Genomic DNA, 27375 nt, shown 5'->3' on the forward strand with positions numbered 1-27375 from the left:
TGGCAGTAGAACACACAACAATTGTGGTCTAGTCAGCAATGTGGGGACGCAAGGCACAAAAATGCCAAGTGTGGGAGCTCGTATCAAGGCACATCGAACAGAGGCAATGCACCAGCAGCCTTGCTCTACTCTTTGCTAACATGTACTGCTCTCTTCCGTCCTTTTACAGGAACGAATGAAGCAGCGCCAACAGGCCCTTGAAGAACTGCACAACTCCATGTTTGGATGACTAAATCAGCAGCTTTACTGGAACAGTGAAAAGAAATGCGTCCTATGTACAGATCAGTGGCTTTTGTTGTTTTCCTCGATGAAGGGTGGGGGCAGGCAGAACACTGAACATGACAGGAATGATGCTAGCAGTGCCGCTCTTTAAAATCTGTCCTTGTTGCTTGCATGATGTGAGAGGGGGATATGAGAGGAAGCAGCACAATTGGGAGTCCGGTCATCACTTTTACATGCTCCCCCTTTAACGACTGTAGGGGTGGTATCCTCCACCACCAGCGCCACCGCCCCCACCGCGGCGCGTCTTGTTGTAGTTACTCTGTTGTTGGCCTGCAAACAACAGAAAGTAAGATTAATGGGGCCATCAGATCGGAAACATATCTGCGTAGCTACTGGGCTAACAACATAACCCCACTGTCAACTGCCGATGCGCATTAACACTGGCCCCAACAGTAGTTAACATTAGGGAGCAAAGAACACTGACTACACCACAAGTTGCTTGTGCACTGCTACCACCACCAAAAAAAAAAGGCACAAGCGCCAGCTGCGGCAAGAAATAAGGGATGCTACATTTATTCCACTACACGAGAAAAAAAAAACAAGCAACATGGCGGCAACAATAGCAAATGTACAATCTCATCCGGCAAACCCCCAGCTACCTACCGTATCCGCTTCCGTAACCCCCCTGGCCGCCGCCATAGTTCCACCCGGAGTAGTCGTAGCCTCCGCCATAGCCACTGCCATAGTCGTAGTTACCATAGCCACCACCGTAGCCCTGGCCATAGCCGCCACCATAACCCTGGCCATAGCCGCCGCCGCCATAACCGCCACCGCCGTAGCCTTGGTTGCCCCAGCCTTGATTCTGGTAACCTGCAGAAGACAAGTTAACGCTTTAGCATACCGGAGATCTACTACTGGAGACGTATACCGGGTCCCGGGTCACCGGACGGCAGCTGCGCACGCGCAGTGGCTCCCCCATAACCCAACAATGCCACTGCGCATGCGCAGGAGGGGTCCGGCAAGCCAGTATACGTCTCCGGTATGCTAAAGAAACCTTTAATAAAGGAGACCAACATTAAGGTTGTTCGTACGAACTCTGAAGTCTAAGCCTGCAAACTATGCTGATCAACAAAAACTCAACTTACCGCCTCCTCGTCCACGGCCGCCTCTGCCTCCACGTCCTCCTCGGCCACCAGCTCCGAAGCTGCCACCCCATCCACCACGCATGCCTCTGGCATCTGGCTTAGGAGTCGCCTTCTTGATATCACATTCCTTGTTGCCAATTTTTTGCTTTGGCTCCCGGCAGACGAGATCCACGGAGTCCTCCCGCTCAAACGTCACGAAGGCAAACTGCCGCCTCTGGTTCTTTGCCTTGTCAAATGGCAGCTCCACATTCTCCACCTGTGGGAGACGGGAAACACGAATGACAACACTCCCTTTGTGCAACAAGGCTAGGCACCATTCAAACTGAGGTCTGGTCTGAATCGGTGCCAATGAAACGAACACAGAAGTTCCAAGTGGCAAGCATGGAGCAAGTCTTCTGCGAACTTGCTACCAGCCAGCACAGCTGAGAGTACACAACAACATGTTTAGCATGGGGGGGGGTGGGCAGTTTTATGTCCCCCTGTCATTCCACACCCAATAGGCAGTGCTGTGTGCTGTGAAGTTTTACTCACAGGGCCGAACTTTTCGAAGTAGGCCTTGATGTCTGCTTCTGGCATGTCCGACTCCAATCCACCAACAAAAATCTTCTTGATCCCGGGGCGCGCCTTCGCAGGCTTCGGGTCGATCTGCTTGCCCTTTACCGTGTGTGGTGTCGCCTTGAGCACCTGCAGGTTCAACAGTCGGCTGACACCAGTGTTCCAAGCCAGCACAAACCTTGCCTGGTAATTCGAGCACTTACGGCTTCAATCGCGTCCTTCGCATTGAAAGTGACAAAGCCAAAGCCTCGAGATTTTCCAGTCGTGGGGTCTGTCTTGATGTTGACATCTACAACGACGCCGAACTTCGAGAAGTACTCCCGGAGATCCTCTGCAAGGTTCAAGCCAAAGAAATTGCAGCCAGAAAGCACTACGGCACAAATAATTAGCGGTGAAACACTTACTGTTATCAGTATCCCAGCTGATTCCGCCAACAAAGAGTTTCCTGGAAAAAAGATCATTTCTAGACTTCAACATGATGCCAGCACCTAAGCACACGTTAGATTACAACACTAAAAACGGGTTTACTTACGTTACCTTTACATTACACTGCGGACCACACACAAGCCAAACATACACTTCTCTTAGGGTGCAGACTTTACAGCAACAAACGAAGCTTACAAACGGCAGCAACTGCAAGTTGAAACGCTTAAGAGAGAATGGCATTCCAGTTAGTAATTGGGTCGCTGCAACTGAGGCTTTACTCTTCTTTATCTTGCTTAGAGGTAAGGACGAGCTACTTCGGCAAATCCTCCATGTGGGAGAGAAGGGGAGAGAAAAAGCACTCGGCGCACAACTAGAGGCGCTTGAAGTCATCGAAGTTGTAGCACAAATTACATTGCTTAGTTTGGAGAAACTCAGCAAATGTACCATTGTGCCAGCGCTGCGCATCATGTTCCTGGTATGATGAGTTGGGCACACCTGTCGGAAATGAAAGCAGCGTTAACATCCATCGACATGGGCGACACAGCGCGAGCCCTACACCGTAGACACGGGCCCCCGCGCTCCGGCCGAAAGGAGCGTTACGTTTAACACTACTCGGGGACACCTCCAGATAGCAGCACCGATTATCTGCAAAGAATCCATTAAATTTAACACTAAGTGTTAATTCATGAGCATACATGAGAGATCAACAGTAACAAGGCTGCAGCAAAGGCGCGCGCATGCATCAAAGCATCACAAGAGTACACTTGGTGCGCTGGGCGGGAACGCCGATCGATACCGGCGACATTACTCAAGACAAAAGATGGGCCGCACACACAAAACTAGTTAAATATCGCTCAGACCATATTCGTAGCACCGAGAACCGTCGTCAGCACAGGCTTTTGGGCACCGATGGCAACGTGGGCTGAAGGATTACCGAGGATTGAAACAAAATGGCGCTACCGCTCAGAGGGAACAAAGGGGGGCGACCGACGCCATGTATGACAAGCGCTAAGACAAAAGTACTCAAACGTGTTACAGCAAACGCATATTTCACAGAACATGATGTAACGTCAAGAATAACTCAACAAGCAATTTAACTCACAAAATACGCGAAGCCACAGTGTGATATTTACCTCTCGTCCTCGTTCGTCTTCCCGTCGGAGCCATTTTGGGCGGCTTCATTAGTCTGCCCATTGCCCTCGCCTTCTTGCTGGTACTGACCATCAGTGAACTGGCCGTCGTTATACTCGCCGTACTGTCCGTCAGCCGAAAAATCTCCCTCACCGTAGTTCCCTTGCTGATCGCCGTCCGCCATTTTAAGCTACTTAGCAACACGAACGCTCACGACGACACTCTCACGGTAAAGAAGGAACGTCGTGCGGCGCCTTCTCTTTTATAGCAGCAGGTCATGTGACACCAACGAGACCCCTCATTGGCTGAGTCCCTCAGCGTCCCATCAATGTTTTTTACTTTTTTTTTGTGCGGCATCAAAAGTAAGTTTGAAATTCGCTTGTAAAAATTTGTGAAAATTATTCCATAAACGAGTCATGAAATTTTGAGAGCGTCTGATAAAAACGAGATGCAGTACAGCTCTCGAAACGCTATGTTTATTAGTTGCCAGACCTTGGTGATTCATGTTCACTACAATGTGCTGTTGTAACCCAGGCACTGACAGATCTATAAAAAATAGTATAAAAGTTAGAAAGTGGTGTTGTGAAGACGCTTTATGTGTTTCGCTTCGCTTTTACATCAAGCGTAAAACGAAATAAACCACGGCATCACGTGTACACCACGAGCAAGGGTGCCGGCGTAGGCTACCAAGTTTTATTTCTCGAGAAAACTTTCGGCAGCGCTGCAGCATGATCTGCGCAATTTTTGTGCCTAGGGACATAGGTATGCTTCTAGTATTAGGCACGGTATCCTTATGGCCTAATAGCTACTCTCAGAATCCGTGAACAGCGCCTGATCTTGATTGCCTAGACGACACCGTGAACGGCGTTCGACGACGCACACTTCGTAGCCTGCTTTTACAAATGAACCCGCGAACAAGAAACGCGTGCAGTGCATCAGCGAACGAGTTACTGTAGTAGTAGCAGTCACTTGGTCGTGTGTTCTAAAGTGACGCAGTTGAGCGGCAGCGAATTCGAACTGCGTAATTCGGCGTGCAGCTCGCCGCCATTTGAAAACAGGAAGGCAGATCCATCGGACGATGGGCCAAGCTGGGCTACGTGAAGAGTACCTTCGAAAGCACGCTAGCGGTTCAGGTTCCCGCCCAAGATTGAATCACCACGTGATAGATGATATATTAAATGAATGGCTTTGTCAAAAGTTCATTGAAGACAAACCACGCCGGTCGGGTGCGAAGCAAAGCGGCGCGGGGCGTTCTCAGCGGTTAACTGCGGTGATCTGTAATGTGCTCCACCGGCACGCTTCGCAACGGAATTCAACACCATTTGACCTCTCATCGCGTTTTGTCTCGGCCGTAAGCTGAAGGCAAGTCGCTCGCAACACCTGCGGCAACAGATGTGTTGGGCCGGAACAAAGGCGACGCCTCAAGACGGGTGTCAGTAATGCGTTGCCCACTTATTCTGAGTAGATTTTAAAGAACTGTTCCGTTATGACGCACTTCACAGACAACTCGAAATCATTTTCGTGGCATATAAAGTCATTGTGCTGCGCCCGGCAGGAAGCGGACACAAGCAAGCATACAAGTAAGTGAACAGCGAGAGGGGCACTGCTGAGCCATAGTGGCGCCGCTGCAACACTTCGAGCAGTTGTCAATGCATGATAATATTGTTGTAGCAGGCAGCTTTTACGCCCTTACCAAGCAACGAAAAAGAACGATTAACCATTTTAGAGGTGTTGATGTGGTTGTTTACGGTCGCTTTCCCTGCATTACGTGATTTGTTGTGTACAACAAAACGTATAAAAATAGTCGGCAAAAAATAATAATGTAACAGCATAGCTGCTTGAAAGAAGCAGTAGCCTACTCGTCTGTGACCACTGAGCTCTCGTGTGTTTCCTTCCTGCTGCAAATGACTCTGCCACAAAGCTGTTGTATAATATGATCTGAAAACAGATGTCTTGCAGCGTTTCTTTGATATTACAGCATGGGCTCCTAAATTTAATTCACTATATGCTTTCACATCTAAGCACGAGGCACACAGTCAGATGAAAGGGTTCAGTCAAAGTGATCAAGGTCTTGCTGCAAAGGTGAAGCTGCTTATGACAACATGAACACCAATCGCATGCAAAACCCCCTTGAAATCCCCTTCTTCAATTATGTCCTCTTAACTTTGTAGCCTCGAGAAGCGCTGCAGTGCTCTCATGATAACCACCAATGCAGCAGAAATGCTGAATTTGAAAGTGTTATTTCAGTGGCGGTTTTTGACTCGCATATGATCATGAATTAACTATTTTGAACTTGCATAAACTTTGCCAGTGTGTTTGATGTGTGTAAGTGATGGATTCCAAACAGAAAAATAGTATTGGCAGCATGAACGTCAATCTGTAAATTAGCTGTGGCAGAGATTGACGTTCATGTGCAGTTCTCACAACCATGTGAACATGCAGCTGCACTTAACTCAGTGTAATGAGCATCTTGATAGTTGTAGTTTTTGTTATCAAAGTATTGTGATAACAAAGAGTACAACTATCAAGATGCTCATTACACTGAGTTAAGTGCAGCTGCATGTTCACATGGTGACAACTGCTACACATTTGGCAAAGGCAGACATGGTTGTGTAAGGAAAGTAAAAACAGCGCTAATTTTTATGCAAACCACAGAGAAAGATCAGACTAATTTTTACACAAACCACACAGAAAGACCAGACAGGACAATGCCCGCCCTGTCTGGTCTTTCTGTGTGGTTTGTGTAAAAATTAGTCTGATCTTTCTGTGTGGTTTGTGTAAAAATTAGCGCTGTTTTTACTTTTGTTACACAATGTTACACCAACTAGCCCAGCAAGAGGTACTGTTAAGCAGACATGGTTGCATAATCAGTCATAACAAATCTCATATTGAGCTGACTGCTAGCTCTAACCACAGCTTTATGTGCTGTAATTTCAAGTTTATTTCAAATGATGAAAATGGCACAACTGTGCCTAAAAAAATAAAAGTGTGATGTGCAAGGTTGGTACTATACTATGCACACAATCACTGAAAAAAGCATAACATGTCATGCAAGCAATAACATACATGACACTTTTTTTATTGGTAATTCTGTACACTCTAAGTGCTACAGTAAAATTTTATCACCAACCTTTTTTGCCTGCAGGTTGTTGTGCCCAAGCACATCTAAGTGATGTAAAAGCTGCAGTCATATAAGCAGTAAATTATGAGCATATCAAAGCTTTTCATTTATACACAGTCAACCACACTAGTGTTCATTAGGTGACCAAAAGTATCTGTTACCCAGCACTTTTAAGGAAACCGAGTTAAACAACCAAACACACTGGATGTTTTGGAACCAGCTGTAAAAGTTACACAGCAAGGACTTCTGGCCATGACTGTAACAACCTCAGAATGCTGTGGAGCATGGTATGGTTTCTGATCGTATCAATTATCTGGGAACTGGGTACAAATGGCAGCAAATAATAAATTCAGTAATCAAAGCAAGTTCACAAGCATAGACAAGCATTCCACAATTTCCAACTTCACCCAAGGTTCCCGAGCACCAGTACAGCTGATTTTGCAACCATGACCCAAAAGCACATTAGAACCAGACGTGAGCAGACAGCATGCATTACATTGCCAGTCAGTCATGCACTACAGGTGATATGCCCAATCTGCCTCTGTTAACATAAAAACATGAATGTGCCAGAACTCTGACCTTTGCATGTTGGTTGCATAATCGAGTTTTCGTTATTCAGACAGGCACGCTAAAGCTTTACATGAACTCTCATTTTATTTACAACACACAAGCAATGTGCCAGACATCAGGAGCGCTGAATAAGCAATCTTTTTGTTAACGCCCACTGGTGTTGCCCCTCAAATGTGATGGTTGCACACGTCGAATGTACACAAATAAAAATAACTACTGCAAAGAATTAAGGCACACCCACTTGCGCCCTCCTTCTTGTCTCCACTATAAATGCTAATGTTTCGACACTAGCCTCAGTACTGTGCCCAGATGTTTTCACCCGGCCTGCCCCATTACTTTGATGTCCAGGTATATCGCAAAATACATGCAGAAGAAATTTCCCTCGCAGCAAAACTATTAGTGGCAGCATGCTCCAAGGAGATACTTGATGCCTTTCCAATAGCAGTCCCCTTCAGTCCATATTTTTTTAACTCATTCTTTCTCCAGCACCACTCTCGCATGAAAAAAAAAAAAGCAGTGATGCATGCAAATGTCCACTTCCTAGATTTCAGAACGCCCATAATATCCAAGTGTTAGCTTTCAAAATGCATACTTGTGTGCTAAATGCTTTGACGAATTGATCACCAATGTAAGTATTTGAGACAATACAGCTGAGTTAGCTTTAGTAAGTAGAGAGTTTTAATGCTGTATTACACTTATAATAAACTGCACATCTCCAACCAAAAATGTTAACTTTAACCCAACGTTTCGAAGCCGACTCGGCTCCTTCATCAGGGGTGACTGAGGGCAGTAGCTAGCGTCATTCAAGTATGGAGGAGGAGGGGGGGGGGGGGGGGGGGGGTGAAAAGAACGACAGCTGTGTCGCGTTCTTTTCACCCCCCGCCCCCCTCCCCTCCTAACTTAAAAGACGCTAGCTACTGCCCTCAGTCACCCCTGATGAAGGAGCCGAGTGGGCTTCGAAACGTTGGGTTAAAGTTAAAATTTTGGTTGGAGATGTGCAGTTTATTATAAGTCTTCAAACCCAACCAGACAGGTAAATCTGTCAAAATGTTTAGTTTTCAATGTATTACGCTTGTATGTTTCACAAACAAGCTGCACAAATTATAAGATGTTTTACACATATCTGAAAATCCACCAGCGTTGTTCGGAAAATGGCTCAGGTAACAATGAATGAGCATTGTGCGCACATGTGCCAGTTGTGTGTCAAGTACCGATATGCACACTTCTTGACCAATTGTCCAAAGTACAGTTCAACCTTAACACCGTTCTCACCAATGCTTGTACACTGTCTTTGATGTCCATTTCCTTGCGGCCTGCATGTGTGCTTGCTAAGGCACTAGAGAAAGACCATGGCCCAGAAGCATGTGCTTTGTTGAAGCCCACTAGGCGTGGTCTCAACTCTGCAAACAAAACACTGGATTGTAGCATAGAGTGGCATGAAATGATAATTAGCCCAGAGTGAAGCCTACACATCGTAACGAAATCCGGACTGAAACAACTGCTTATGAACACGCAAGGTTTTTTGTTGTCCCAGCTACATGGTCCCACATACATCACTTTGATGCACGTAAATCCAACAGCATAAGTATGAAACTTCCCTCTACCATCTATAAGTTCATTTACATCTCAACTGACAGCAGTGACAAATAACAGTGATTAAATTGCTTTGCAGTGCAAGCTGCTTAAACAAGAACCACTTAAACAAGAATAAACTCATGGAACATAAACCTGTGGAATAAAAATGCAGTTAAAATTGTGAGACAGGGTTCTCTTTATTTTTGTTTGTGGGTGTGTAATACAGCCCATTATTACGGAAAATGCCTATATTCGAATGCAAAAAAAGCACCGGCAAATGCCCCTCAAAGGAGGCCCTCAACCAATTGTCATGATGTCGCAGTAAATTCCACTTCACGGAGGCACACGCCAGTCACCAGCGATTTCACACTTGGGGATTAACCACGATGTCATGAGAATCAGTTGATGCCATTGGCTAGGGGGCCTCCTTTGAGGGGCATCCGCCGCTGCCTTCTTGAGTTGTATCCAATTGTAGCTATCATTCAAAAGCCAAAATTGTGTCAACTATTGCAAGTCAAAATTCAACCCTGGATGTGAATGTGGCAGATGGCTGTACATAACATTGGCATAAACTGCTTCTTGAATGTGGATCCTGTGTCCTATGCTGCACTGTCTCACAGTGTGCTCGGTGAAAAGCGTGGCACCCAATAACATACCAAGCCCAAATCCAAAAAAATTAATTAGCCATCTTCAGTGCAGTACAACAGTATGTTGTATATTTGAAGTTGTTTAGATTCCAACAACATGTTTATCTATGCTATGGTTTCATTGATGTGGATGATGCAATTTATGCAAGGCTATGTTCATACTGAGGAGCCAAAAAATTTAATGTTGCAGTCACATTCAAATTCAAATGCAAAGCCCAGCCAGTTCAACACAAATTCTTTTACAGGTTTTTGAAACAAGCAAATAAGTGCAAATAGTGACTCGTCTTTTTACCGCAGGAATTCTACCTACATGTTCCGAGCACTCTTTTAAAACTTTTAATTATTGTCCTGTGCGACCGATTTTCCCAATTTAAATCGGAGTAAACGTCCTGGCTCTTGCTTTTTTTTTTTAACTCAACGTTGACGGTAGGAGGAGTCAACAAACGCGTGGAGTACCTTTCAGCCAGTTCTGTGGCGGCTTTGCTTTCGCTTTTATTTTGTTTTTGTAGCAAAAGCTACATTGGCCGCGAACTCTTAGTTTCGCCGTGCTCTCATGGTTGCACCGCACTACGTGAGCAACCACGTGACTGGTCACATGATGAACCGCATGACAAACCACATGACAACTAGCCAGACAACCATACTAACCTGGACTTGCAATCATGATTAACCAAGGCTAACCAAGCTATGCCTTAGCTTTCACTAAGTATATCCTGGCATAGCCAAGCTAAGCCACTGCCAATTTTTTAGGTTTCTGTGAATAAATAGTTTCATTTGCAGACAACAAAGACACAAATTAGGCCGACGGAAATAAAAATATAAGTGGACGCTTTGATTTACATGTCACTCTGCCGATGGCAGAACAGCAAGCCGTCACGGCACTGGCTTAAAGGCACTCCACGCTTTGGTTGACTCCTCCTGCCTTCAGTGTCGAGTTCAAAAAAAAAAGGCGGGAGCCGGGACGTTTCATCCAATTTAAATTAGGGAAATTGGCCGCACAGGACAATAATTCGAAGTTTCTAAGAATGCTCGTAATGTGTAGATCAAGTTCCCACGGTAAAAAGACGGGTTAAAATTACTCTTTAGTGCACTTTTAACATGCTATTCTGTTTCCATAATGCTCACACGCAAGCACACTTAATCAGAAAATGGAGCCAAGGGATCTAGTTCCATTATGTAGATGTGTTATGGTACACGTAAGACTCTGCACTCAGAATGATGTGCAGAGTCTCAGGTAATAATAAAATGAGCAGGGAAAGAATTCTCACCTGACTGGTTCACGCCATGTGTCATCAATACATGGCCTTGCTCCACCTGTACAGCATTGTGCATTTGCTTCCACATACAACTGTTTCAATCGTTTCGACACTTTCCAAACTGCACTGTGACAAGCGTAGAGGAGACTGAAACTATAAGAGAAGAAAAAAAAAACTGCTTTGTCAGCCAGTCAGCAATGATGAGAACATACTACTAAAAAACTTTTATTTTGGGACTCTGTACACAGAAATAAATATGACAAGTGTGCCTTGATACTTCTGTGAAACGGAAAAAAATACTGCCTATTGCTCATAAAAAAAAAAAGTCATTTTACAAAAATATATATATAGTACATAGTATCAGAAGATGCCATTGTATCTCAAGAAGACTGTACACATGGCACAATAAATGAATGAATTCATAGGCATCACCTGACAATGGAGCTAGGGGTTTAACTGAGTGTACAAGCACAAGCAGTTTACTATCAGAAAATAACACTCGGGAAGAAAAAGTGGAGAGTCCCCAACGAAAAAAGGAGAATTGTTATAGGAGCATGTCACTTCATATGATGAGCGAGAGCATGAGGCCTTGCAATCTTGTACACAAAGCCTTGAAATCTCATTTTTACTGTAGGTTTTAATCATTTCTTGCCAGCTATGTGCACCCAAGACTGCAAATTTTAAATACTGGTTGCACGAGTTAGGCACCTTTTATCAGTGAAAAAGGCCACCATGACTGCCTTTCTAGGAATTTTTTTTTTCTCCTTTGACGTGTTCCAAAAGTGCAGACTGTTAGTGTGCACAAGCATATGGATATCACATAAGTTAGAAACCACACTCAAGAAACAGTAACAGTTCATAGCAGCCCTCAGTTACCTAGAAGAAAAAAATGCCACGCTGTCCAAGAGAGTTCCTCAGTCCCCATGGAAGGAGTGTGAACATTGCTTGGCTGAAAACATGAAATTGGGAGCAGAAATATGGCAGTGGAAATTTAGGCAATTTGGTGCAGATGAAAAATGAACACTATTGAAATGTTCCGAGAGCAAGCAAGACCTGCCAGACCACTTCAGGTAATCTAGAGTCTAAAATCTTTGAGCAAGTTTCTAAATTTGATGGGAAAATGAGCTGTATTCACACACTGCATATTAATTTTTTAATTGCACGTTTTTTAACTTCCTTGACCTACTCTTAACAATTAAGCTTTTAGTATTATCCGTGTTTTGAAGTCACCAAAACCTTTTCTTTTTGGAGGTTTCGATAAAGAAAGAGTCTATAGTCAAATTCACATTCTCAACCAAACACTAAGTTCACACTTCTCGCACTCCTACGGTGGGGCTGCATGTCCATAGCACAAGTCTTCCCTCCAGGTAAAATTTTAAGAGACCCTATTCCTGCAATAAGAAAGCACACAAGGACGATCAACCATATCCACCTCTCACAGCGCATGTACAATTGCGATTAAAAGAAATGCAAACGAGGCGCCTACATGCTCTGCTGTTCAATTTTGCATTAAAAAGACGTTAGTCATTATAGAATGTATCATGGATAACTCTAGCACTAGCCTTTTTACTAGCACCGAAGTAAAAGCGTGACGAAAAAGAAATGTGAGCAGCAGAGCACCTATGCTCCGATGTGCTTGCATTTCTTTTCATCGCCCCTGTACCTCATTCACCAATAAAATCTGTGGTTACCACAAGATAGGGTTGCGAATGCCAAACCCCACACTCTCAGTCACTGTTATGAATAGCTTCGGGTCTTGTACGCCTCCTGTGCCAAGAAATGATTACAACCAATTCACCATTACCCCTCTGCATAAGCACCAGCTGATTGGTCAGCAATTTCCTGTGCAGTTGAGGGTACTGGCCTCACCAGTATTTAGGTAATGCCTGAAAAAGTGAGGCAAAATGTTGCCACCTACATACTTCATGCATGTACACAAAAGGAAGGAACAGCATATGCTTTGTGACATCAAAGAACCCACTTCTAGGCAAATGGTAAACTTACAAACTTTTTTAATTCAGAAGTCTACTCCAGTTTCATGAGCATACACCATTAATGTACCAATTACATCAATGAAAGCATCCCTAAAAGTGCCTTTGGTGTCTCTAAAAGCCTTAACCATTACAATCGCACACAAAAAACAGATCCACGGTTTGCACAGTACAATCCACAAATTAACATTACATGAACAACTGCATGCTTAACATACTGAAACCAGATAAGCCCCATTTAAATTTTTTATTCAAGCAAATTTCGCTACTGTTTACAAGCACCCAGCATTAATGATTAATGATGACGCTAACAAAGTACATCAGCCTGTTGTCGTCTCTTGTTTTGGTTTGTTTTTCATCTTTGTGCAGTTAACTGAAACCAATCATTTGGGATACATTAAAATAGGTGCCAAGAAGACATAAAAGCAACGCGACTTCATTACAATGCTTAGAGCACTACACACAAGAATCAAGGAGACAAACATGCAAGCAGCAGTAAGCACAGCACGAATACCTTCAACAGCTTACCCAAAAGCCCCATGCATCACAGACACTTCAAATCATGCTGGTAGCCTCAGGCACTGCCGAAATAATGCATGTATTTACACTGCATATCTACGCAGGCATGCACATTTTCAAGTACTGGCAAGAGCTCAGTACTTGTATTTACAATCTGTACAATTCCTCAGTTCTTTTCCACAAACAAAAGACCATAACCACCACCGTCGCACTTAATATGGACAATAACATCTGGGGAAAGAGCAAGTAACAATCACGCAAACAACCCAATGGACGCCTGGAAGTGGCCAGCTACACTGGCTCCCAAATCCATATTACCATACTGGGTGAACAGTAAAAATTTAAGACACCATGGGTGAACTAAGGTTAAACAACTGCATTGCCCCCTGCAGTAAGCTACTGAAATTTCCAAACAATAAAAGTAAAAACAAAGATAAAACAGGAATTCAGGTGAACATGTGTAAAGATGCTGACTAGTACATAACTTAACTGATGATGTGAGGCTTGTATTTACAAATAGCACGGATAATGTCAAACATGGGGAAATTACAAACTTGTACACACATTTCTGCTACCTGCAGGAGCACTTCAAACGCAGGAAAAACTAAGGCCAGATTTGTAACCACATAATGATTTGCACTAGCATTTGTCCATGTGGCTTTTGTCCCACATGCACAGAAAGATAAAGCCAGCACCAGCTGTTTTTTTTCTACCTCTATGAGGAATAGCAGAGAAGAAAGTGCACACAATTCTTAAAACAGGCAACTGAGAAAGAAAAAAAAACCCCTTCTCACATTCTACCAAGAAACTAAATAAAGAAGTAATGCAACACTACTGCAACCAGGCATGAAGCAAAATCAGCAAGTCAGGTAGTATTTTACACCAATATTAGAGGCATGTGACATTACACAATTTTACTGACCACATCAGTATTGCAGCACGACAAGAAGGACGAGAATTTCCCCCCACACATGCATGCATTCACCAAAGCAGTATTAGAAAATTGAAAAAAAAAAAGCAATTCTACAGCTGGTGTTTTGAAGACTTTCGCTTGATAAAGTGTACCAAACAGCAGTTTGTTAGGGATCAGGCCAGTAACACTTGAACGCTCTCAGTTCGGGGGGCAGATGTCTCCTCAGGCCAGCTGCCACAGGGTCGCAGAGAAGGCAGAGTAGGGATGGGCTAGAGGTTGAGCACGCGCCGGGCCGTCTTAGCCCTGCGCGATGCAGCACGCTCTGCTGGGAAGGAGGCAGGTGTTGGCTTCTTCTCCACATTTTCGGCAGCCTTGCCCTTGGTACGGTGAGCACTGTCAATGATGGCTTCTAGGCACCGACCGAACTCCTCCAGCACCGAGCGTTCCACATCGGCAAAGGGCTTTTTCACGCGCTCCGCCTCATCAGCACGTGATAGCAGGCACTGGCAGGTGGCTTCCACCACTTCCGGAGTGATGAAGGCAAATGGCAACCTGCGCACGCCAGAGCACAAAGTAAGTATGCACACGTGCACTTGCTCTCAGCTTAGCACTGATAATGTAGAGAGTGAAAAACATGAAGCCATATATGACGCTGGACTAGAGAATGACAATAAATGCAGCAAGGCAGAAAACATAGACTAATTGTTCAATCACAGTGGCACCCTAGTGGTTCGAGCACTGCCTTGTATGCAGGAAGGGTGGGATTCGATCCCCAGTGTCACGGGGTACAGACTGGTTTTTCTTGTCTTCCCCTGGCCTGTTGCATGGGCTTCTCTGGGGTGAAATGCTTGAATAAAGAAAGTCTTTGACGTCACCTCATGCAGATCAAACTTGTTTAACGCTCTTTGGCCAAGCTGCCCTTGCACCATTAAAATCAAACTGCCATCATTTTGATCAGAAACAGGCACTTCAACACTTGGATTGTGTTGCTCGTGTTCTAGTCACACAGCAACTGATCTGAAAGGATCCTTCATGCAACAACAAAATGCTGATGCGTTGATTCTTCATACATTCAATAAATGGTGCTAAACTTAATCGGGGAAAAAATAGGATGGGGGAGGGGGAGGGCCAGGTGGTACCAACAAACCTTGCAATTAGAACATTGACTTGCAGTCAATTCCCTTGATCATGCACCAGGGCTGTCCACCCACTCCAGCTCATTTCAAACTTTTTGTCAAAGGCCCGAAACAACTCTCTCCATCTCGAAGCACAAGGCATTCATGCTGCTAACAATCATAACAGGCACAATCAAGGATAACACATGCTTCGTTTTGGAGCATTTTCTCTCTCTCTCTCTTTTCCAAACATGATAAGAAAGAAAGAACCTTTAACACCCTTTTTCGCACTACAATAAAACATTATTAATTCGAAGTCACTGGAACTGCAAAAAATAATCAAATTAACCGGTCACAGCACAGAATAAGACCCAGGCAAGAAATTTAGTTGCGGGAACAAGCTACCTTTATTGGACGAACTTTGCGATTGACATATACTGCCGTGTATAAGTCGAGCCCCCAATTGGTAGCCCTAACTAGCAAAAAAAAAAAAGGAGTCCAAAATTGGACGATACCCTTGCTTCACCCTGCCATTGCATTCTGTTCTGTAGTTTCCCGCGAAATGGCATCGTGGTGCACAGGCAATCGAACTTTGTACTTTTGGATTCCAGTATGATGCACACCTCGGAGGTTATCGAAAGTTTGCTCTCGTGCAACCTGCAGCTCGTCCGAGGAAGCAACCGTCAGTGCAAACAAGCCGGGTAAACGGCTCACAATTTGAATTTTCTTTGATTTGCATACGAATTAAAGAATTTTTTTGACACTGGGAGCCCCATTCGTCCTGCCCCGAACGAGCGCCAGCACGGAGCACGTAGTACCCACTACTTGTCCAGCACTATACCTTAGACCCCGCAAATACGTCACTCCACGTACAGGTCGACTCCCCAATTTCGAATGGTCGTTCTTCTGAAGAAAGTAATCGGAGATGCCGGTAACCTAACCATCTAACCACGGCACACCACTAAAAAAACAGCGCAGGCCAACGTTGCATTCACAGAGTCAACCCGTTGTGAGCATGGAGCAGAAAGGTTGCATCATGGGACAAGTGCAGGCACGTGTTTTGCAGTCTGCAGGTCATACGAAAGACAGGTTTTTGTGCTGGCAGTACTGGTGCTCGGGAGCTTCACATATTAAGCAATAGCATCGCTCAGCACCGCCGCCTCACGGCTCCGAGGGGTTATCGCTTCACCGGTTTGTGGCGAAATCAGGATCAAGTATTCCCACATAGTGCCCCATTTAAGAAATAATTTAAGACCACGTGGGGTTCTTTACCGTGCACTGGCACTGCACAACACATGCGCGCTCTTTGCGTTTCACCTCCATGGAAACACTTCCACGGCCGTCGGGGTTTAACCCGGGTCCTCCAGAAAAATACCTTTAAAAACCGGTCTGTGTGTCTGCACAAATGCGTGCGTGCAAGTGCACAAATCCCCTATTGAGAATGCAGTGGGAACAAGTGCCTAACAAACAGTGTAATGGGCAGCTGCAAAACTGGTGACGTGGATCAGCAGCATGCTCACATGCGACTGCTTTAGCAAAAGCTCCTTAAATGATATGCACACCAATGGATGACGTGCAACACGTGAAAAATTGGCCAAGACTGCAAAGGACTTTTGTTAGGGTGGGCTAAAAGAAGAAAACTAATAATGCCTTGCAAAGGACATTGGCTAGATTAGGCAAGATAAAAAGAAATGGAAACAACAGTGCCCTGCCTGCACAGCAAAAGACAGAGGGAAACCTGCATGAAGGCACAGCTCTGCAAGGAAGTGGAGAGAGAGAGAGAAAGCAAAGCAATGAAGCAGACATGCCGCATTCTCATAACATAAAAGGTTGCAAGTGAATAAACTAGAGTCAGTGCTCCCATTTGTTAGTCCCCCTATAATTACAGCCTCTTACAGTGACGTTGTGGGACTCACAGTATCCCTCCTCCTCCTCCTTTCCTTTCCATGGCTCAGCAGATAAGGCTGTGCGGTACGCGTGCAACTTTATCTTCATTTGCACGCTAGCGAGAGCACCTGGCGGTGACAATACTGAGCATAAGCAGCGGGTTCAACCACGGAGTGTGGCATGAGCGTGTACGTTACTGCGGCGGCTAGATAGATAAAGAGCCGAGCAAGCGGCCCACCGGCAGGAGTTCAGTGCGGGAGTGCTGGCCATGCACATCATGGATCTGCTGGCCACATCGGGCCGCCAGCACGTTCCTGGATCGTGCCTGGTGGAGTGGCGTCCTTCCTGGTTCTGCAGCGACTGTCCGCCAGCAGCGAGCATCAAGGCGAAGTGAGAAGCGGTAACTGGCGTGAGTGGTTGCAACACCTGCAACCCCATTGCTAACACTACACTGCGCTAAGATAGCGTTGCACACTTTTGTCAGAGCAGATTAGTGCCATGTTATATGCAGCATGTGCACATGCGTTGACACACCATCACCAGCAGCGTTTCATTTCATTTCATGCACATTTCATTCACAGAGACGGTACCGGCAGTGCCACCTCAAGTCCACCAAAAGATTGAAAAGCTGTCTTGTTCTGGGCAAGCACGAGGTGACCTTGCAACGCTTTACCTGAACCTCAGAAACCGAATTTATATCTGGCTTCCACGTATGGTACCACACCTAAACACTGTTTGACCTTTCAGAGTCACTGCGCATTCATGTGCGGTTCAGCATAAACATCATATTGCTGGTCCTGGCTGCCTTGGCACCCCGTAAAGGGACTGCGGCAGATCACAAACGTTCTCATTAACCAGACAGATTGCAAGCTATCGTACACACTCAGTTACATTGGTCGCTCGTCAGAGCCACAATATCCACTCTCACCGTTGCTCTCACTTCTACTTCGCATTCACAACACTTATCACTTGAAAGCGCGGCACGAGTCAACTGCGCACTGCCAGCCAGCTTGTCTACAGCACTGCTGAAGGCAGGCATGATGTCAATTCCACTGGCTCGTAGCCCAAACCGTGCTGAGTGTGGCCCGGCAACCACTCAGAAAACGTAAAAAAAAAATACAGCCATCTGCTCCAAAATAACCAGAATGATGACTGTATACTAGGGTAATCTAATCTTAAAAATGCAAGTGTGGTGCTTTCTCAATATTTTCAAATTTTTCTTCAGTATCCCTTTAACCCCCACATTTTCTTTACCCACTATATTTTGGGTCTAGTACTGTTAATGTTCATAGCAGACTGTATCACTGTACAGCCACTCATTATTAACTGGATTTGTGCATTTTTTTTATGGCCTGTGCATCTGCATGCTCTATTTTGCATGCACGTTATGCCAGGGGCAGATTTATGGGTCCCTCTTAGAAGGGGTGGTTGGTGGGTAGCGGGTGTCCCATTTGAACCATGTATGTTACATCTTGAGACTTTCGAAAAAAAGTCTCTACAAATTGAAAACTAGTCCCTATAAATCCACCCCTGTGTTAGACAGAACACTAAATTTCACAACATATGCTCGGTATTGTTTTGAGGCTGAGAAGAAGTGGACCATAATTCTGATGCAGTAACACAGACATTGTAGTTGACAAAGAAGTCCCCACTATTAACATTAACAACAAAGTTTTCAGTAGACCTGTGAATGGTTTTGAATACATACCGATAAGAAATACTCAATGCAATAATTTTACATTCAGTACTTTTAAATATTTTCCAATGGCAAATTATTTAAGTGCATGATTACAATGCACTGCTGGTTCTCTTGAGAGAACTCACCATTTTTGGCTCAGCAACATAAAAGTGAGAACTATGAAATTGTCTTTTCTTCTTCGTATTGTCACTTCCAATGTTACATTAAAATATAATCTGCTGAACTTCCTGTGCGCACGCAGGCATGTTAAGTTCCCTCACTAGGTCAGTGGTATTACCATGGCAGAAAAAACTGCGGCGACCATTCACTTGTTGCTCACCACCACACACCATCAATCGAGTACACTTTCATTTACTTTCTCCTATGAATGGCATTATTCGGTCTGAAGAATCAAAACCTAACTTCCTGATGTCCTACCCTCCCCATCACTTACTCTAGTTGGTAAACTAGAAATATTTGGTATTGGACTCAGCAGTCAAATTACCCCCCACTCACCCCCTCTCCCTTTAACTACAGCAAGCACATTAAGCAGTGAAGCAGCAGTTTTGGGTGTGGGTGCTTTCCACTTCCTAGTTTTGCTTGCTTTCTTTTCTAGCCAGCACACATGAACAGATTTTTCTTCTATTATTGAAAGCTTGAAGCGACCCAACAGTCATGCATGGCAAATGCTGTTGTACGCAACTTTAGCTTGGTGCCTAAAAGCAGACCTAATGACGTACGTCACTAGAGAGCTAAGCAGTCAATATGTTCAGAAGATCTTTGATGATCTACATGCCTTCGCAGAGATGGCGGCAAGCCCTAGGGCAAAACAAATTTTTTTAACTAGCAATGATTGTGACTATGATAAGTCCACCTGAGCTCCACTCTAGTAGGAGTTCCTTAATAAACACTGAGCGCAGTGGCACAAAAGCCACGCAACTGATGGTCACTAGCTGCATTTTATTTTAAATGTATGTTAGTTCTGTTTACTAGGAATGCTTCAACACATGCAATTAAAAGAATTACAGTACAGTAAACTCTCATTAACTAGAACTCGAAGATCTCGAAACATTGGTTAAGTTGACAGTTTTTCATGTTCCACAATAAACTCCAAAATGCACTCCATGTTTGTCACTACTTAAAAGGCTTTTGCAACCAAATTCAGATAGTCAAACCTCACTATAACGAAACGGTTTATAAAGAAATACAGTCACCAACTAATTTTTTGGAATCAAACAGTTCGAAAGATTCTTTCCAGCTACAAAAAATCACTTTGCGGAAAAAAAGCAGTTGAAAAATCGCCAATTCTGCTATTTTCCATGTTGCAGTTGCATGCGGCAATATCAGCTAGTATTTGAATTAGTGCTATGCTTTCGTCACGTCTACACCCTGCATCACGTCATCGACACCGAAATGTGCAATGTGGGCTTGGGGTATACTGCAAACCATGCCAGTTTCTGCGACTGTTGCACTGATTGAAAGGGGGAAGCTCATGGGGAAGAAGCAAGAACGGTGCCTAAATGCAGTACCCTAGAAGCAAATGCTTCTGAACGCCCGCAATTCCCCAGCGCCTCACCCCCCCCCCCCCCCCCCCCCCCCCCCCACACACACGCACACACGTACACACCAGGGGTCACAGCGAGTGCACACGGCCGCTCCTGCACCTCCCGCAAGCTTGTGCCACGAGCCCCAGAAAACAGGCAAACAAAGAAATTGTAATCTTTGCTACGATGAGCACAAGATTGAGCATAGAATAACTATGTTCTAAAAGGGGTGCATATACACTTATGCTTGATGGCAAAAATAAATTTCTTTCTCGACTGGTACAAGCACCATGGTAGCCGAGCGTTCAAAACTTGTATCAAAGACTGACTCAAAGTCCAAAAATGACTGATGCAACAAATAAAGACCTACAGATGGAAGTGCAAAACTTTTATATGTGATAGTGGGCAGTTCGGACTGCATTTTGTACATTTCAACCTTTTTTTATTTCTTCTTCACAGTCACATGAATATCGAAGAAACAAAGATTTATCATTTTAATTTCACATTGAAAATCTCATGAAGTGCCATCTTGTAATGAAACCCCGCTTTATTAGTGTAGTACACGACATGACCACATCATGGTAAAATACCACTGATCTATTTAAATGCACAGTGTTTTTCTTTCAGAAGTGTTGCTCATGTTTTATTGAAGTTTACGCTCTCTCCAGTGTGCCCTTCGATGAAGGGCAACACATCCTTCCCGTTGCCGAAGATGTGCTTTTAGCTTTTGTCACTAGATGACACCATTGTGTTTTGAATTTCTTGGATGAGACGGAAACCACAGTCCACTAAAACTTTGGGCATGGAAATGGCATGGAAACTTAAACGGATGCTACTCTTTATAACTACTGTCTGGGAGCGAGATTTATATTATTCTTTGGTACATCACTTCTGCCAACGTACAACTGCCATCGCTTTCGCTTATCATGGTTTCCGGCAATCGGCCTATGTAAAACCGGGCGCATGCACTGATAGAAAAATTCTCAGTAAACATTGTCTACAGCATTTCTAAGAAAACTGTTAAGGAATCGAACACCTTACAACAGCAAGCTTTCCGTTGAGCCGGAAAAAATTGGGCACTTGAAATTCAGTGTTCTGTCTCTCTAAACAGTGCTCAACTTCCTAGCGCAATTTTATACTTTATGAAAGACGCGAATTAAGCTACATTCTGCTGTATCCGGAGCGCGATACCTTAATTATTTGTAAGAATAAATTTTTTTTCCTATTACCAATCAAAATCATTTTTCCTTATGGCAAGAAAAGAGTTGCAACATTGCTGATTCTGAGAGAGCAGAGAAACCGAAAGTAAATGTACTAAAATTAGCAAATGAAGGTGAAAAATAGCAGATCAAGACGAAGATGATGATGATAGCAGACAAACGGGTCAATCGAGCACCCCCAGCGACCAAAAACCCGATGAAAGCTGGCGCATGCAGCTCCACAGAACCCTGCCATCTGTGGCAGCCTGCAGTTCAGTAGGCCTTGCTCCAACCTCCTTGTGCTTCTCAGGCGTCGTGTACAGTTCAGTTCTGTTTTGAGGCTCCACCACAAGATGCTTCTGTCATACAGTGAAGCCGTAGTTACACTGTTGTGACCAGCGTGCTTGTGCATTATGCAAGAAAACCATAAAAATTAATAGTCGATTTGCACAGTTAGGCCAAATGCGAATTAGGTGCTCTAGCAGTTAAGTTTTCCCTTTGGTTCCGGTGTTCAGATACAGTGTTCACAGATGGCAGTCATTCAGATAGTGATAATGGGTTAATGTCCATTGTTATTCTATTCGTAGATCCCTGGGAGTCTTCCTACCCCTCCTGACACAGTGGAAAAGCGATCAAGCAATGTGCCACTGCTCTTCTATGGCAAGTGCTGCCATCGATGGTACTTGGATTGCGACCCAGGTTGCTCTTCCAGACCAGCCTCTCACAATTAATTGAGCTGTCACCTGACACTGTGGACAGGTTGCTAGGTGTATGCGTGTATATATACAGCTCAGACCATTTTATAACGTAACCGCTCATAATGTGGGACCGCGGGACTGCATTATATGCGGCCTTTTGTGACAACCGCTTTCGCTTCCCTTAGAGGTCAATGTATTGGCGTATCGCTTAATATGCGGCAGGGCGTAACCGTAGACCACATATAGTGCGGTTTCTGGAAAGCCTGGCAGTCCGCGTACCGGCACATGCCCATGGGTATCGCTGGGCGTGACGAGTGTGCTTCCCAAATTGTGCAAGAAGAGGGCAACAGGCGGGGCGGGGGAGCATTGTCAGCGTGGTTCAAGGCAAGGCTGAAGGCAGAAGAGAGACAAAAAATACAAGTCACAAAGCAGGCATTTGTCCTCTCACTCTCCGATGCACCTCTGTTGGGCACATTGATTGGGAAAAACTTGAAAGCATGTGACGGCATGGTCACACTGGAGCATGCTGGTGCGGCGCGGCAGCGGCGAGCGTATGATCCTGCAAGCGCTGCTCATACCACGCGCACATGTGGCAGCATCTTGGCACGCCTGAGCCCATGAGCGAGATATGTGTGTGTTGTCACGCGTAGCGAAAAGTTGACAATATGAGCAAGTCTACCAGCCTCAGTCTTCAGTCCCGATGGCGTCTGCACCTCCGAAAGCCAGGAAACGGCAAGCTTTGTCCCTCGAAACTAAGTAGAGCATTGTGAGGGACGTCGAGAGTGGTTTGAAAAAGGCTATGGTGGCAAAAAAATAATGGTGTCAGTGACGCTACTGTGTCCGCCATTTGGGAGAATAGTGACAAGTTGGAACAACAGCTGCAGGAAGAATCCACGTCGCTTGCGTCAAAGTACGAAGATGTTGACGCCGCTTTGTTTAAACGGTTTCACGAGGTCCAAGCCCAGAACGTTCCTGCGAGTGGCCCGATATTGCAAGCCAAAGCCAGGTGCTTTGCAAACCTTTTGGGGCATGATGGTTTCAACCCACTGAACGGTTGGATTCAGCGTTTCAAGGACTGGCATGGGATAAGCTCGTCAGTGGCAGCGACGACGACGATCGCACTGTGTGTGAAGTAGCCACCACAGATGAAGACATTGTGGCAGCGGTGCGCGGTCGCAAAGAGCCTCTATCCCAGGATGAGCCCGACGAAGTGTGTGAAAGTGCAGCAGAAGTTTCCCGCAAAGACGCGCTCGACTGTTGCAACAAACTGCGCCTCTACTGCGCTCAGAGAAACCTCAGTGAGCAAGGGCTGCAGTGCCTCACTGTTTTTGAAGATGAAGCCATTAGCAACGCAGTTAAATCGCAGCACCAGACTCAAATAATGTCGCTCTTGCATTCAATAAGATGCTTTGACAAAAAGATAAAATAAACTTTTTTGTTGCCTGTGACTGCAGTGTTGTGCGTCTGATGCATTGTCAGGTGCACTTTGAAAGGTAGGCTGGCCATACTGAATAGGCGAATGCATGGAAAAGCTACGTTTTGGTTACATGGTTACAGACTCCCGCAGTATGCGTTATAAGCGGTCTATTCTACACACACACACACGCACGCACGCATGCACACCTGGGCAGGTGAGCAGCCTGCCACAAAACTTGCTTCAGACCAGCAGATAGACAGAGAGACAAACACACAATGGCTAAATGCGGGGAATGGCCACTATAAGTGCTAGCACACTAAAAACGGTTAGGTACTTACAATGAAATCACCGCAATTGACCTGTTTTTACTACGGCTCATATCGGCTTCGGTGCCTAAAATACAAGGCTGCACTGAGCATCCCCCAGCACAACCATACAAGGGTTAACCACCTTTAAACCTTTAAAAAGTTAAGAAGCTGATTAAACTCGGAGCTACGGAAAGCAAAAAAATTCATATTATCAGCAGGTCTTTTCTACCGTCAGTTCAAAGAGACCTGATATTGCTTGGAAAGCTTTAAATGATGTCCTAGGTCGCCGTGCGAATAACTATGTTGCAAAAACTATGCTATTAAGTGGCAAGGAAATAAAAGGAAGAGCACTCGCAGAATATTTTAACAAACATTTTCTCAATAACATTTCTTCATATCAAGATCCTACGGGCACTAATATCGCCGGTTACCCTAGTCAGCTAAGCGAGACTATATCTTTCGAGCCTGCTGATGAAAATGAGGTTTATAATGTGTACATGGGAATGAGTAACAGCAAAGCCTAAGATATCAATACCATGCAGATGAAACCACTGAAATATGTCTTACCCACAATTTGTCCCTTGCTTTCTCACATCTATAATTTTGCACTGGAATGCGGGGTTTTCCCCAACGGAATGAAAACCGCAAAAGTGTGTAATTTATAAAGGGGGCGACCGAAATGTATTAGCGAATTACAAGATTACAAGCCCATTTCAGTACTCCCCGTGTTTTCTAAGGGACTGGAAAAGGTTATTTCGTCAAGAATAACAAGGTTTTTTGGCAAACATAGGGTAATAACTGAATCACAATTTGGTTTCAGAACTGGTAAATCCACAGAAACAGCCTTACTAATAATGAAAGAAATTATTTTGAGCAATATTAATGAGAACTTGTATATGATGTGCCTTTTTCTTGATTTCAGTAAGGCGTTTGATTCCTCGCATCATTATGCTATCATATTTTTGCTGTATTTCATAAGTAGGTTCAACTGCACAGCACTACTATTGCTTCAGATCAGGCCTGCAAAACCTGTGATGTGCATCTCTCTTCTGTCCATTGTCTGTGCAAATGCAGCCTCCAGGTTTTGTTGTAGATGCACTGGTGTTGCTTACACTGGTCAGTGCAGAAGGCATTTTCGACTATAATCCCTCCTGCTCTGTGCTGTGGACGTGCCTCAGAAGTTGCTTTTAAAAAATGCTGGACACTGTTGACTTCATCCATGGGCACAGATTTCACTGCACCACAGTGACTCTTGTCTTCTTAATTTTGGCAGGCCAAGATCCTGTGCAGCAGCATGTGCAAGTGTGTGGGCTGCAAGAACTTTGAGGACAGCTCAGAGCGCAAGACCTTAATGCAGCTGGCGGACGCAGCTGAAGTGCGTGTGCAACAGCAAGCTGCTGCTCGCACCAAGATGTCGGCTTGTGACCTGCCCATGCGGCCAGCCCCAGTGTCTGATTCTTGCTAACACTATTCTTGCTAACAAACTTCAAATGTATGGTATCCATGGTAAACCACTCAGTTTGCTTAAAAGCTACCTCCAAAACAGAAGTCGGTCGGTGTAGGTACCGTAAAAACCGGAATATAGGTCGAACTTTTTTTCATAAAACCATGGTGAAAAGTCGACCCCCGTCTTATATACCGGTCATTGGCGGAAAAAATACGGAAGTCTTGCAACAATGGGTGGCTGAAGTCAACAGCCTCCATCACCATCGCTATCAGCAGCAGTGCCGCCATTTTGCATTTCAGTAGATGCAAAGCGGAAGTTAACGGCAATTTACCGTCGCCTTCAATAAAAACACGATTGAGTACGAGGAAGCTCACGGGAACCTGGCGGCACAGCGCGAATTCGGAGTATCCGAAAAGAGCATTCAGTACTGGCGGAGGCAGAAGCTGCGTATTACAACTTACAGCAACCAGAAGAAAACATCATTTCGTGGGCAGACCGTAGTGTATCGAGAATAGGAAGGAAACGTTGCGCTGCGAGCAAGATCGCTGCCTGTGACTGCCGAATGCATCCGCGTGAAAGCGGCAGAGATCGCGCGTGCCTCTAGACTCACGAGGGCGCAATTCAAAGGCTCGCCATCCTGGTTGCGGCGATTCATGAAGAGGAGGGCTTTGCTCTACGGCGCCGTTCTTGCCTGTGCCAGAAACAAACACGCGAGCCGATTGGTGCGCGATATTGTTAAAAAATTTTCCGGGTGTACATACAAGCAGCATTTAAATGAAATTAAATACTGTCACCATTGTGCAACCTCTCGAGTCACATTTGTTTCAAAGTAAGGATGTCTTTCGGTACTTTTCCCATTGAAAAAAGATCTTTTTCATTTTTAGAATTGGTTAGTTAGGGGGTCGACCTATATTCCGGTCCGACCTATAGTCCGGTTTTTACGGTAGATAATAAACTTTCTCCCTTTCGCCTATCAGTTACGGTGTCCCACAAGGGAGCATACTGGGACCCCTTTTGTTTAATGCACACATAAATGATATTGTTAGCATAGATCCTTCCATTGATTTTGTAACATATGCCGATGATAGCACAATACTTATTTCAGGTCCTAACCTGAACGATTTAATTACGAAATTTAATTGCAAGCTCAACTTTTAAAATCAACAAATAGAAGCTGTTGAAGAGCAAAAGATCCTTGGAGTATATTTTTCATGTCATTTAAACTAGGATGCCCGCGCCAAACACCTCTGCAAAAAACTCTCTTCGGTCTGCGGAGCCCTTTCGCGATACCATGAAATGTAAATTACAAATTTATTTTGCATTATTTTTCTCACTTTAACTACTGTAGCTTAGTATGGGCCACAATGACTAAAAATAACATAAATAAGCTTCTAGTATTGAAAAAGAAAATTGTTCGAGTAATCGCCAATATTGATAACATGACTGCCACCAAATACGCCTTCCAAGCAAATAACATTGTCCGCACTGATCTTTTGTACAATTTTAAATTACTATAACAATGTATTTTTCCACGGCATCAGTTGTCAATTTTTAGTCTACCCTAGCATCTTTGGACACGCGTTGTGCTAACATACATACAAGAAGTACTAACCCATTCTGTTGTCAATTTTTAGTCTACCCTAGCATCTTTGGACACGCGTTGTGCTAACATACATACAAGAAGTACTAACCCATGGAATATACCCCGTTTTTGCACTGATTATAAATTACAAATGTCTTATAATCTGCCCCACGTTTTATACACATATCAACATAAAACGGGATATACAAAAGCTGAGCTGCGGAAATATTTTGTTCGAATGCCATTCTATGTCTCCACTTGTTGATTGTTGAACGTTTGCTTGAGTGTTAATGTATTTTTCTTTCAACATATGTATGACCATTTCAGTGTTCTCATTTTAAACATTATTCGAATCATTGTATATATGTGTCGAGTGTTTTCTTTATTTAATCTACTACTGTATATGTGACTGGTTTTGCAAAATGTCCT

At 44.5% G+C, this 27375-nt stretch overlaps 4 protein-coding genes across 28 annotated transcripts in view; 2 read left to right on the top strand and 2 right to left on the bottom strand.

Annotated features, from left to right (window-relative positions):
- Nucleotides 1–282, top strand: part of LOC144115409 (E3 ubiquitin-protein ligase RNF181-like) — a 32438-nt gene extending 32156 nt beyond the window's left edge. For both annotated transcript variants that reach the window (XM_077649796.1, XM_077649795.1), the window contains one exon: nucleotides 170–282. Coding sequence is in view for 1 of the 2 variants with exons in the window: in XM_077649795.1 (XP_077505921.1) it covers nucleotides 170–229 (60 nt within the window). In the remaining variant the exon portion in view is untranslated. The remainder of the gene's footprint in view (nucleotides 1–169) is intronic.
- LOC144115408 (heterogeneous nuclear ribonucleoprotein A/B-like) lies at nucleotides 221–3728 on the bottom strand. 4 transcript variants are annotated; one of them, XM_077649792.1, is made up of 7 exons: nucleotides 3482–3728; nucleotides 2327–2385; nucleotides 2126–2253; nucleotides 1899–2051; nucleotides 1368–1623; nucleotides 979–1092; nucleotides 221–552 (listed from the first exon to the last, which is right to left on the bottom strand). In XM_077649792.1, exons 1-7 carry the CDS (start codon nucleotides 3661–3663, stop codon nucleotides 467–469), a joined length of 978 nt encoding a protein of 325 aa, XP_077505918.1. In that variant the 5' UTR covers nucleotides 3664–3728; the 3' UTR covers nucleotides 221–466. The 4 variants fall into 4 exon arrangements, with proteins under 4 accessions (XP_077505918.1, XP_077505916.1, XP_077505919.1 ...); XM_077649790.1 differs by having other exon boundaries at nucleotides 886–1092; nucleotides 3482–3727; XM_077649793.1 differs by having other exon boundaries at nucleotides 2327–2367; nucleotides 3482–3726.
- Nucleotides 3729–3861: 133 nt separating this feature from the next.
- LOC144115410 (protein lin-54 homolog) lies at nucleotides 3862–27307 on the top strand. Of its 9 annotated transcripts, none has more exons than XM_077649801.1 (3): nucleotides 3862–5059; nucleotides 22082–22193; nucleotides 25191–27307. In XM_077649801.1, exons 2-3 carry the CDS (start codon nucleotides 22134–22136, stop codon nucleotides 25380–25382), a joined length of 252 nt encoding a protein of 83 aa, XP_077505927.1. In that variant the 5' UTR covers nucleotides 3862–5059; nucleotides 22082–22133; the 3' UTR covers nucleotides 25383–27307. The 9 variants fall into 9 exon arrangements, 6 of the variants coding, with proteins under 6 accessions (XP_077505927.1, XP_077505923.1, XP_077505925.1 ...); XM_077649797.1 differs by lacking the exon at nucleotides 3862–5059 and adding an exon at nucleotides 14508–14644; XM_077649799.1 differs by lacking the exon at nucleotides 3862–5059 and adding an exon at nucleotides 14508–14644 and having other exon boundaries at nucleotides 22082–22154.
- LOC144115406 (uncharacterized) overlaps nucleotides 12644–27375 on the bottom strand; it is a 78048-nt gene continuing 63316 nt past the window's right edge. For 11 of the 13 annotated variants that reach the window (XM_077649782.1, XM_077649789.1, XM_077649788.1 and 8 more), the window contains one exon: nucleotides 12644–14623. In XM_077649782.1, coding sequence (XP_077505908.1) covers nucleotides 14341–14623 — 283 coding nt within the window. In that variant the 3' untranslated portion in view covers nucleotides 12644–14340. Of the gene's footprint in view, nucleotides 14624–17311; nucleotides 17434–27375 lie in introns of all 13 variants that reach the window. The other 2 variants (XM_077649787.1, XM_077649786.1) reach the window with 1 other exon arrangement.

This window comes from Amblyomma americanum, chromosome 1, assembly GCF_052857255.1.
Source record: "Amblyomma americanum isolate KBUSLIRL-KWMA chromosome 1, ASM5285725v1, whole genome shotgun sequence".
Lineage (NCBI taxonomy): Eukaryota > Metazoa > Arthropoda > Arachnida > Ixodida > Ixodidae > Amblyomma > Amblyomma americanum.

What these genes read in the sequence shown, in the direction of transcription:
- LOC144115408 (XM_077649790.1), bottom strand. Translation starts at nt 3,663, where the DNA reads ATGGCGGACGGCGATCAGCAAGGGAACTACGGTGAGGGAGATTTTTCG. An exon ending in AAGACGAACGAGGACGAGAG is followed by an intron (nt 2,386 to 3,481) that starts GTAAATATCACA and finishes GTTGAAGTCTAG; the next exon opens with AAATGATCTTTTTTCCAGGA. An exon ending in CGAAGGACGCGATTGAAGCC is followed by an intron (nt 2,052 to 2,125) that starts GTAAGTGCTCGA and finishes TTGAACCTGCAG; the next exon opens with GTGCTCAAGGCGACACCACA.
- LOC144115410 (XM_077649797.1), top strand. Translation starts at nt 14,616, where the DNA reads ATGGCAACCTGCGCACGCCAGAGCACAAA. An exon ending in TGCGCACGCCAGAGCACAAA is followed by an intron (nt 14,645 to 22,081) that starts GTAAGTATGCAC and finishes TTCTATTCGTAG; the next exon opens with ATCCCTGGGAGTCTTCCTAC. An exon ending in GTACTTGGATTGCGACCCAG is followed by an intron (nt 22,194 to 25,190) that starts GTTGCTCTTCCA and finishes TAATTTTGGCAG; the next exon opens with GCCAAGATCCTGTGCAGCAG.